Source organism: Sorex araneus, chromosome 1, assembly GCF_027595985.1.
Source record: "Sorex araneus isolate mSorAra2 chromosome 1, mSorAra2.pri, whole genome shotgun sequence".
Classification (NCBI taxonomy): domain Eukaryota; kingdom Metazoa; phylum Chordata; class Mammalia; order Eulipotyphla; family Soricidae; genus Sorex; species Sorex araneus.
The window spans coordinates 764,399-775,542 of record NC_073302.1 but is presented as its reverse complement, the minus strand read 5'-3'; the positions used below and the strand labels follow the sequence as shown (position 1 = coordinate 775,542).

General features: G+C 62.4%; 2 protein-coding genes across 2 annotated transcripts; one reads left to right on the top strand and one right to left on the bottom strand.

Annotated features, from left to right (window-relative positions):
- Nucleotides 1-2,128: 2,128 nt before the first annotated feature.
- On the bottom strand, nucleotides 2,129-2,701 carry LOC101550520 (60S ribosomal protein L12-like). The gene has a single exon (XM_055124129.1). The coding sequence runs from the start codon at nucleotides 2,621-2,623 to the stop codon at nucleotides 2,129-2,131; it is 495 nt and encodes a 164-aa protein (XP_054980104.1). The 5' UTR covers nucleotides 2,624-2,701.
- A 3,495-nt stretch (nucleotides 2,702-6,196) lies between these two features.
- GLT6D1 (glycosyltransferase 6 domain containing 1) lies at nucleotides 6,197-9,634 on the top strand. Its single transcript, XM_055124002.1, has 5 exons — nucleotides 6,197-6,276; nucleotides 7,661-7,702; nucleotides 7,830-7,832; nucleotides 8,695-8,832; nucleotides 8,938-9,634. Exons 1-5 carry the CDS (start codon nucleotides 6,197-6,199, stop codon nucleotides 9,632-9,634), a joined length of 960 nt encoding a protein of 319 aa, XP_054979977.1.
- Nucleotides 9,635-11,144: the final 1,510 nt, after the last annotated feature.

Sequence of the window (11,144 nt, the reverse complement as noted above, 5' to 3'; positions counted from 1 at the left end):
CTGTTTCCTCACAGACTCTGTGGATTCAGTGGACACTCTTTCCTCACAGATTCTCTGGACTGGGGGTCATTCTGTTGCCTACATACTCTGTGGACAGTGGAGTCACCTGTCTCTTCACCGACTCTGGACTGAAAAAGACAACCTATTTCCTCACAGACTCTGGTTCCTCACACACTGTGAACTGAGGGGACATCCCACTCCTAGAGCAGACACTGTGGACTTGATGGATACTCCTTTTCCTCAGACTCTGTAAATTGGATGGACAGCCTCATTTCCTAACAGACTCTGAATTCTGGAACACCCCAAACTCCTCACAGATGTGGACCCAAAAGACATATTTTCATGAACTCTGTGGACTTGAGGTTACCTCTGTTTCTTCTGGGGACACTGCCATATCCTCACAGACTGTGGACTGGGTACATATTCCCATTTCCTCATAGAATTTCTACAGTGGAGTCACCTCTGTCACCTCCGAGACTCTGGAATTGGGGGACATCTGCATATCCTCACAGACTCTGTGTAGTGTGGGGACACTCCTGTTTCCTCACAGACTCTCTGGATTGGGGGGAAATCTACATTTCCTCACAGAATCTGTGGACTATGGGGGCACCACTGTTTCCTCACAAACTCAATGGCCTCTGTAGATGTCCTTATTTCCTCACAGACTTCAGTGACTGTAGGTAAGCCCCCATCTCTTTACAGTCTATGGTATGTGGAGACATCCCTATTTCCTCATGGACTCTGAAGTGTGGAGACACCCCTGTGTCCTCACAGACTTTGTGTACTTGGGGGTATCCCCATTTTCACAGACTCTGTGGACTCCGAGGACACACCTGTATCCTTACAAACTCTCTGGAATGGGTAGACACTCCTTTTCCTCACATACTCTGTGGACCTTGGGAACACCTGCATCCCTTCACGGCTCTTTGTACTGGGGGGACATTCCCATTTCCTCACAGATTACAGAATGGGAGAATATATCCATTTCCTCACAAACTGTGAGGGACACCCCATCTCCTCACAGAAACTGTGAAATGAATGGACACCCCTTTTACTCTGTGATTCTGTGGATATCTCTATATTCTCATAGACTGTGTACTGTGGAGATTACCCCCATCTCGTCACAGTCTTTGTGGACTGGGGGGCATCCCCATTTTCTCACAGATTCTGTGGACTTTGTGAACCCCCTATTCTCCTTATAGACTATGTGATCTGGGTGGACATCCCCATTTCTTCACAGACTCTGGATTGTAGGGACACCCTTGTCTCCTCATAGACTCTGGAGTGGGGACACTTCCTCATTTCTTCAAAAACTCTGTGGACTGTGGGATTACTCCTATCTCTACACAGACTCTGTGAACTTGGGGGAATCCTCATTTACTAACATACTCTTTGGACTCTGAAACAGTGCTGTCTCCTTACAGACTCTGTGGGATATGTGGATGTCTGCATTTCCTTACACACTCTGGATTGTGGAAACACCCTGTCTCCTCATAGACTCAAACTGGGTGGACATCCCAGTTTCCTCACAGACTCTGTGGACTTTGGGGGCACCCAGGTCTCCTCATAGACTCTGTGGACTGGGGAGACATCCCTGTTTTCTCACAGACTCTGTGAACTGTGAACTGTCTCCTTCACAGACTGCATGGACCCTTTTTCTCTTCATGAACTCTGTGGACACTTCCTCCCCTCACAACTCTATGAGTTGACATCCTCATTTCCTCACACTCTGTGACACAGCAGGAGTGGAATGGTGCAGTGCCAGTTTAATTCAGTAGTCAATCAGAAGAGAATGTGGAATGACTGAGTAGTGGGGTATGGCAGCAGATAAAGGACGCCCCAGCCCTATTTCTTTCTTTCTTTTTTTTTTTTGCTTTTTGGGTCACACCCGGCATTGCACAGGGCTTATTCCTGCCTTATGCATTTATGCATTCAGAAATTACTCCTGGTGGTGCTCGAGGGACCACAGGGGATGCTGGGAATCGAACCCAGGTCAGCCGCATGCAAGGCAAACGCCCTACCCACTATGCTATCACTCCAACCCCTTCTTTTTCTTTTGTCCCAACCCTATTTCTTTTTTTTTTCCCGTTCTTCTGCAAATACTTTATTGAAGCACTTCTTGTAGCACTTAACTCGCCGGGCACTCCACCACGTCACTGTTGATGTCATCAATGATGTTATGAGGGTGGCGGCCATCAACATTGCAGCCCACAGACTGGGCCGTGCCCAGAATATCCTTAATGGTGCCAGAGAGCTCTCTGGCTAATGACCAGTGTCTCATCTGGCAGGCAATGTTGACGATCTCATCAAAAGTGATATTGCCACTGTGTTTGTTTTTCTGCTTCTTTCTGTCTTGTGGTGGTTCCTTGAGGGCTTTGATGATGAGGGCTGAGGCCGAAGGCACCACCTCAATCTGGGCCTGCCGGTTCTGGATGGTCAGCTTCACCGTGATCCTCAAGCCCTTCCAATCGCCAGTGGCCTTGGTGATGTTGTCCCCGACCTTCTTGGGAGACATACCCAGGGGCCCGATCTTGGGGGCCAAGGTGGATGTGGCCCTGACTTCCCCATCGATGCATCTCAAATAGACGACTTTGACTTCGTTAGGGTCTAATTTCGGTGGCATGGCAGAGGCGGTTGGTGTCGGATGAACCCGGATTCTGGACGACCGAAGAAAGTTGCACCTTGCCCACCTCCGAGCCGAAAGCCCCTATTTCTATCTTGGCTCTCTCTCTCTCTGGCTCTTATCTCTTTCTCTCTCTCTCATTCCTCTTTCCAGACGAGCATCTCCTCTCTTCACAGACTGCACTCTTCACACCCTTCTCACAACTCTGCATTGTGTGGCTCTCCATCTCCTCATAGACTCTGTGGAGTGGGTAGACCCCCGTCTCCTCACAGACTCTGCACTGTGGGGAACTCCCATCCCCTCACAGACTCTGTGGACTGGGTGGACCCCCGTCTCCTCACAGACTCTGCACTGTGGGGAACCCCCATCCCCTCACAGACTCTGTGGACTGGGTGGACACTCGTCTCTCCATGGCCTCTGTGGGGGCTGGTGCTGCCAACAGTGCTGCCTCTACTCTTGGCAGAAGCCAGTGTGTGCACCCAGCCTGTGCCCTCTGCCGTCCAAGGCTGCCCACTGCCACCTCTGGAATGGGGGCCCTGGTGCAGTGCTAGGGCAGCAGCAGCAAACCTCCAAGGGTGGTTCTGTTACCATCGCCACCCCCTGCCTCTCCCCGCCACCCCCCACTTCCTCTCCCCTTACTGGCAGCAGCTCCTCTGCATGTTTCTCGAGCCCCCACACCAGGCCCCATAAAGCAGGGCCCACTCTTTCCAAAGACACCAAACCTGACCCGCAGCCCCTGTAGAGGCAGTGATGCCCAGGGCCACCCAGTTCTAGTCATGTGACCACCCCTCGTCACCCAGTGTTCTGGGCAAGTGACCACCCGTAGCCTCCCAGAATCTGGAACCTGGTATTTGCACCTGGGCCCACAATAACGTAAGAGGGGAGGGCTGGGGGACCCCCTACTTGTGGTGTCCAGGACCCACTCTAGTGGGCAGGTTCTAGGGTGGGTGGAGCCCCAGAGTGTGCCCTAGAGGTGCCGTGACCACAGCTGTGCCTACCAACAAGCCCAGTCTTGGCTACAAGGCTCTGCAGGTCATGCGGGGACCCCGGCTCCCTGCACCCCCAGCCGCTGCTCCCTCACCCTCTGTCACAGCTCTTTGAAGAGCGACCCTGCCCTAGCACCCCACAGGCTGGCCCACCACACGGCCTGCCCTGGCAGGATCTGCAGAGAGCACAGCGCAGCAGCCTCTGTGGACAGTGGCGGGAGGTGCCTGGGGCCGCCCACAGGACGGGCGTGAGGCCAGTGGCCGCCCACCCAGGGCACAGGGTGCCCTCCAGGTCAGCCCTCGCAGTGCTTGTGGCCCGTGTGGTGCCCGGGAGTGGGCTTGGTCCCGGTGCCCTGACTAGCTGCCCACCCATCCCCGTTCCTGTTCATGGGGGTCTGGTGGCTAAGACGCACACCACAGAGCCAGGCGAAGGTGGGACCCAGCTTGCTCTCGGGAGCTCGGTCCCCCCAGCCCAGACCCTGGTCCTCCTCCCAGAGGACGGACACTCAGCCCCTCTCAACCCCGAGTGGGCTCCTCTGGGAGCATCTGGCAGCCCAAGGCTGTGTGTGTGGCCATGTGTGGCCCTCACCTCCGCAGCTCTTCCGCCAGACGCCTGCGCTCTGGCCGCGGAGTTTCTCCCACTGCCTGGATGCGTGCGCTGAGCACTGACACCCCAGAACCGCCCTTACAGACGACCCCACGCTTTCAGGCCTGTGGACGCGTGACAGCCCTGAGGAGTGCGTTTCCCCGGCATCAGCCTGCGGTGAGTCAGCCGTATTTTTAGCTGTTCCGGGGCTGTGAGGCGCGTGGCTGTGGCGGTGACGAGGCCAGTGTCTCCCAAGCCACCTGTGTGAAGGGCGCCTTTTCTGCTCTGCACAGGCCTGTCCGGTTTGGGCAGCTGGGTGGACTCTGCCAGGGGGGCCACCTGCCCTCGGGGCCCCCCTCGGGCCTCTGTCACCTACCCGTGGGGACCCCATCACCTGCCCTTGGGGACCCCCAGGCATGAGTCTTTCAGGTCCCAGGGAGCCCCAGGTGGTGTTGGGGCCGTGGACAGCAGCTGGACAAGGGCTGTGCGTGGACCTTGGGGTTCAGCCCCGGTGGGCCCAGCCTGTGATTCTGGAGAGGTGGGAGGGGCAGCAGGGGGACTGGATGAGGTGGCGGGCAGCAGCAAGAAGTGGAGACCTCTAGGTTTGGTGGTTGCGGCCCTGTGACTGAGATCAAGCCCCAGGGTGAGGGATGGGCCGAGTGTCCCTGGAGCGTGGCCACACAGTCTGGGCCTGGGCCGAGGGACCAGAGGGCGAGCATGGTGTGTGGGGCCTCCTGTGGCCAAGGCAGAACCCTGCAGGTGCAGGGGACCCCCCCCCCGGGCAGAGGCCCCTCCGTGAGCAGCAGGCAGGGGGCCTGGGGCCGAGCACCCCGCACTGTTCTCAGTTGCACCCAGCACCCCCGGCCAGCCCGGATCTCCGAGCTCGCAGGGCCCGTGACTGGTGCACACTGGCTACCCGCGCTTCCAGACAGATGGGACGTGCTGTCTGGCCGTGACTGTGACCTCAGCTGTGACGTCACTGAGGACCGTGATGGCAGCACCCTGGGCCGTTCACCAGACAGCGGGCGGCTCCACTGCCCGTGTGCGCGGCCCCGGCGGCAGCCACCCCAGGTATGTCCTGGAGGGGCGGCTGGGGACAGCTGAGCTCGCGCTTGCGGCCCCTGAGCCCTGCCTGGAGCTGCATGAGCAGTGTGCTCTGCCCAGAGCCCCCGAGGGCCCCAGGGTGTCCTGGTGGGACACATCCGAGCACCCCGTTTTCCCAGGGGCGTCGTCCTATCGTAACCCCGAGGCACTGCCATGACCCGGGAGGGTCCGTCCAGCTGCAGACCCGCACGTGTCCCGCCTGGGTCTGTGAGCCGAGCTGGGCCTTGGGGTACCCCGTGAGGGTCGGATTCGGGTCAGGGGGGCGGAGGAGGCAAGAGCCGGCTGTGCGTGTCCCCCTGAGCGGCCCGTGCTGGGCTCAAGGTGCCGGCCAGGTCTGGACGGCAGCTGGCCCCGCTTCTGCTCTGGGCTGCCGTGGGCTGGTCCCCAGAGAGCTTGGCTGCAGCCCTGGGCCAGCCTCCCCACACCCCACGGGCCTGCACAGGCCAGGGCCGAGCTCCTCCTGCAGGCCCCAGCCGTCGGCCAGTGTCCTCTCGTTCGCCCCCAGTGTGTCCCCCAGGCCCAGGGGTCCCCATGCTCTGGGGCGCCTCTCCCCAGACCCAGCAGGTGTTTCTGCAGTGTCTACCCACGGCCACTGGCCGGTGGCTGTGGAATGGTCAGCAGACTTTCCTTCCAGCTCCTTGATTGGGGGCTCCATCCCGGGGCCTGTTTGCTGCCTGTGGGCTGTGGGGGTCCCCGCACCCCCTCTCCAGTGGGCCCTGGCCGCCAGGGAGGCAGACACAGGGAGCCTCGGGGAGAGCACTTGTCCCCGGAGCCTGTGGAACCCGGAGCCCCCAGCCCCGGGACAGAGCTCAAGCGCTTCTCAGGTCAGAGACCTGCTGGCAGCCCCCACAGGGTCCCAGAGGACGGCCTAGCAGCAAGCGTGCCTCCCCAGGAGCCATGGTGCGCTGGAGGCGGCGGCGGGTCCTGCTGCTGACCGTGTTCCTCTCGTCCCTCGTGCTGCTCGAGTACCACCGCAGGTGAGCGTGGACTCGTGCCGGGACCTGCCCGCCGGGGGTGCGGTCAAATCTCAATGTCCCACGAGGACCCGCCACGTCGGGCAGGCAGGCGGGCAGCGGGCACCGTCAGCACCTTTTCTCCCCCCGCTCCCCGGCCCCACCGTCCCCAGACCCTCGGTGCGTGCTACTGACACAGGCTCGTCTGGGTCCCCACGTCTGTCCGTCACCCTCGCATGGCCCACGTGGGGGGACTCTTCCCGTGCACCGGAGAGTGACCGGTGGCACCTTTTGGTGGCTGGCCAATGACCACCTGTGGCCGTCCCATCCCCGCTGTCTCCTCTCAGCTCTTGGGTGCTTCGGATTCTTGGTGACAGTAAGTGACGCCGCAGGTGGACAGGGGTGACGTGACCCTGTGGGTAGACCCTGCCCGACTCCTCCTTACCCCCGTCTCCCAAGCGGCCGCCCCGGAGGCCCGAGGCCCCAGTTTCCCGGGTCCCCGGCATGCTGCCCGCTGCTCTGGGCCCAGCTCCAGGCCTCAGTCCGGCCGGGGAAGAGGATGAGCAGGGGACACGTCTGTGCAGCCCTGCCCCTTCCCCGAGGGGCCTGGGCCCAGCCGACACTGCCCGCTGCTGGCCCGGGTGACGCTGCCCAGCGCTGCCTTCTGTGCTCTGGGCAGGGGCGTGTCCAGCTCTGTGGAGCCAATGGCGGTGGGAGCCAGGCGTGGCTAGGGTTAGAGGCTACAGGACAGGTAAAGCAGAGCTGTGGGCCCCAGTGTGTGCACACACGGCATGCACATACGTGCACACATGTGCACACACATTCGCACATGTGCACACGTGTACAGGTGCACTTATGTACACACAGAGCACGTGTACATGGATGCACATGTGCAGACACACGGTGACCGTGAGCTGGGGGTGTGGGTGCCACAGTGCCCGTCACTCATGGGTCTGCCTCACCTGCCCGCCAGGTCACCCAGCTGTGCCCCGCCGACCCCAGCAAGGCTCTGCCGCCAGGGCCTGTTCCCTTAGCAGCTGCTTCTCTCTCTGAGCTTCCACAGGCCGGAATCCTTAAGTGTTGGGTTCTAGGAACAGAGTTGAGCTAGTGGAGTCGTGCAGCCCGGTCCTCAGATAGCTGTGGTCAGCCCCAAGGGGACGGGCGTGCCCCCGGCTGCCCTCAGCATCATTTGGGCCACAAGTGTGTCTGCGGGACGCGCAGATGCTCAAAACCCCTGGGCCAGTGCTCTGACGCCCCTGCCCCCGGGATTTATCCCAAGCCTCTGGAGCTCTCCGGCCCTCCCCGGCCCTCCCTGGGCCTGCCACCACACTCCGTGCTCCGAGCTCTCACTGCGCTGGCCCCTGCACCTGCCCGGCACGCCGCAGTGACCAGCTCTCTCCACGGGCAGGGAGCCGGAGGAGCTGCGTCTCTCGGACTGGTTCACCCCGAGGTAAGAAGTGGGGCCACGTGAGGGGGACCTGGGTCCCCAGGGGTCCCCTCCCCTCACTAAGTCTGAGCGACAGTTTGAGGCTGCTGAGAGTTTTAGCGCTGGCCTGGCCATCTGCCCGTTGTTACAGCAAGTGAGTGTCCCAGAGGTTCACCTGGCCAGAAGGTCCCTTCGAGTTCTCCCGTTTCAACTTCTCGTCCTCGGAGGATAAATTTGATGTTGTAAAATATGTCATAGGTGGCCAGGCTAGTTCAGACCCCGGCTAGATTCATGTGCCCGGGACCAGTTTGGGTCGTGCCCGGCAGTGCTCAGGGCTCCCTTCCAGCTCCGCCCGCTGCCCCATCACCCTGGCCCCTGTTGGGCATTTTCAGTGTTGGCTGCTTTTCCTGCTCAGCCTGTGAGTTCCCATGTGTATGTTGCATGTAAGGGAACCCTGACGCTGAAGTCTGACTGGGACCCTTGGCCTGCTTCTGGGTCCTCCACGTCGTTCCTCCACTTTCCCACCTGCCGGGCACCCCCTGGTTCCCCTTGCTCTGACTCTCGCCCTCTCTGCGCCTGGCAGAGGCCTGTTTTGAATTCGGCCACTTGCTCTGGCCCTGACATCTGCCCCTGGCGCCCAGCTCTCTCTGACTGCCGGCGGCGCTGGCTGGAGACACTGTCCTGTGGCTTGCTGTGTGTGTGCTCAGATTTCGGAGCTGGCTCAGAGTTTCCTGCCGCTCCTGCTCTGAGTTACAATGCTCACCTCAGCCAGCAGGTACTTCATGGCAGGGCAACGGCTCCTGCCAATGATCCAAATTGGTTTCTCTTGTGGCCCACAGTCCCGGGGCCTTGTGGTACCTGGCACGCACCTGAAGCTGAGCCTTGTGCGACTCCTGCAGCTCTGGTGCCTCAGTTTCCCCATGGAGAGCTAGGGCGGGGATGTGCTCCAGCCCAGAGCACCCGGCGGTGGGTGAGAGGGTCCTGGGGTGGTGCGGGGTCTGTTCCATGTCCAATAGGCAGCGCCCCGACGTGGTCACGATGACCAGCTGGCTGGCCCCGGTGGTGTGGGAAGGCACCTTCAACCGGGAGGTGCTGAGAAGACACTACGAGGGCCGCAACCTCACCGTGGGCCTGGCTGTCTTCGCCGTGGAACGGTAGGGCCAGCTGTCCGCTCTGCGGCCCTCACGCGGGCATGGGACTTTGCAAGGGGTGGAGGTGGGGGGCGCCCGTGAGGACATCGTGTCCGCCGTGTGTTGCAGCAGGGCCAGGGCGATGCTGGACCTCTTCCTGACCTCGGCCAACAGGCACTTCATGGCAGGCCAGCGGGTCACCTTCTATGTCACAGTGGAGGCGTCCAGCTCCAAGTGGAATCAGGACAAGGATTTGGCGCTGGGCCCGGAAGGGGTGGCCGGGGGGCGGCGGTCTCTGCAGGTCACCACCCTCGAGGAGGACAGCCTGTGGCTGGGCCCCGACCTGGCGCGCATGAGGGACCTGAGGGAGAACATCGTCAGCCGCATCGGCCGCGAGGTGGACTTCCTCTTCAGCATGACGTCCACCCAGATCTTCCGGGGCGACGTCGGGCCCGAGGCGCTGGGCACGCTGGTGGCGCAGCTGCACGGCTGGTGGTACTTCCGGCGCCCGTGGGAGCTGCCCTTCGAGCGGAGGCCCCGCTCGGCGGCCTACATCCCCTTCGGCCAGGGCGACTTCTACTACGACGGCGCCCTCCTGGGCGGCACCCCCCGCGCGCTGCTGGGCCTCGTCGAGGAGTACCTGAAGGGGGCGGAGCGCGACCTCCGGGCGGGCATCAACAGCACCTACGAGAGCCACCTGAACAGGTACCTCCTCTCCAACAAGCCGGCCAAGCTGCTGTCGCCCGAGTACAACTGGGACGCCACCCTGCTCCCGCCCCCGCAGGTCCGCAGCGTCAAGGTGTCCCAGCGCCTGGCGAGTGGCTGACCGCCAGGCCGGCCTCCGCCCCCGCCTCCGCCGGGCAGTCTGCGGGCTGGAAATAAAAGGTGGCCAAGGCCTCAGTGCTCGCTGATGTCCAGGCCTGCCCCCGGGTCAGGAAACATCTGCTCGGGCCCCATCGGGGACTGCCCACTGCCCACGTTACCCCCTTCCACCCGGGAGGCGCCACACCACCGAGGGGCACAGACGGGGGAGGGCCGTGCCAGGAGGAAGACACAGACACCACTTCTAGCCATTCTGCAGGCGTCTCTGCTGGCGCCACAGGGCGTGAGCTGGAGGGGGGCCACCTCAGACTGAGGTGCTGAGGCCGGTGAGGCCCCTCCGGCCCCCCACTCTCTCCCCCTTCAGACTCCCACCAGCCTGTCCCGCTCCCTCACGCAGCCCCCGCGGCCACTCCACACGGTTCCAGGTCCCCTGTGGGCACCACCCGAGATGCAGGCCTGGCCCGTCCCAGCGTGGGCACTGGGCTGCAGTGGGTGGGAGCAGGACGCTCAGGCCCTGGAGCGTGTCTCCCCCCACCCCGGGAGCCTCTCCTCCTCGGCGCCCCACACCGCACTGCCCTGCGTGTGCGGGGCCACTGGCCCTCGGCCGCCCTGGGTGGGGGCTGGCACTTGGTGTCAGAATCAAAGAGGGGCACATCCTGCCGCCGGATGCCCGAGACGAAGGGCAGGACCCTCCCGCCAGCGGAGCCCCCGGGCAGCCTCCAGGCTGGAACTCCAGGGGCCTGGACTCGGGGCCCCGCTGCGGGCACCTGGTCCAGTCAGGTTCAGCTGTGCCCCTCCGGACTAAAGCCCCCGTCCCCACTAGCTCGGGCACTGCCTGCCTGGCCCCTCTGCCCATTCCTCAGGGTGGGCCTAGGGTTGGGGATGGGCGGGGACAGGGAAGGGCTGGGGTCGGGGACAGGGCTGGGGCCGGGTGGAAACAAGGACAGGGACAGGGATGGGACGGGGATGGGACGGGGATGGGGCTGGGGGGGGGGGACAGGCCGTGTGGGCACAGAGGCCCTGGTAGGAGGAAGTGGCTGAGCCCAGGGTGTGGCCATGGCTCGGCACTCGGCATCAGTGTACATGTCTGAAAACCTGCACGTGTGCACATGTAACTGGCGTGCACGTGTGACTGGGATACTGCCTGTGCCCACAGCGCATGGATGAGCCCCAGACTCATGGCCGGACACTGTCCTTGCTGGGGTGGGGGGAGCACTGGTCCCAGCGGGCAGGGCCCTTGGATACCAGCTCCGTGGCGGCCCCTCCCGACGCACCCCGAGTGCTCCCGAGGGTGGCATGGCTTTGCCTGCAGGAGGTCCCACCCCCAGCCCCCGCCCTTTCCCAGAGGCTCCTGGCCACTCGGGGCAGCGAGGTGCCCAGGGGCCAGGGATGGGTCTGGGTCCGTGGACACCAGATCTGGCCACGACTGAGTGACCTGCATGATTGTGAGGAGTCCCCCGCCCCATGCCCAGTGCAGCCCGGCCAAGCCTGTGGAGGGGCCTCTCGGACACCTG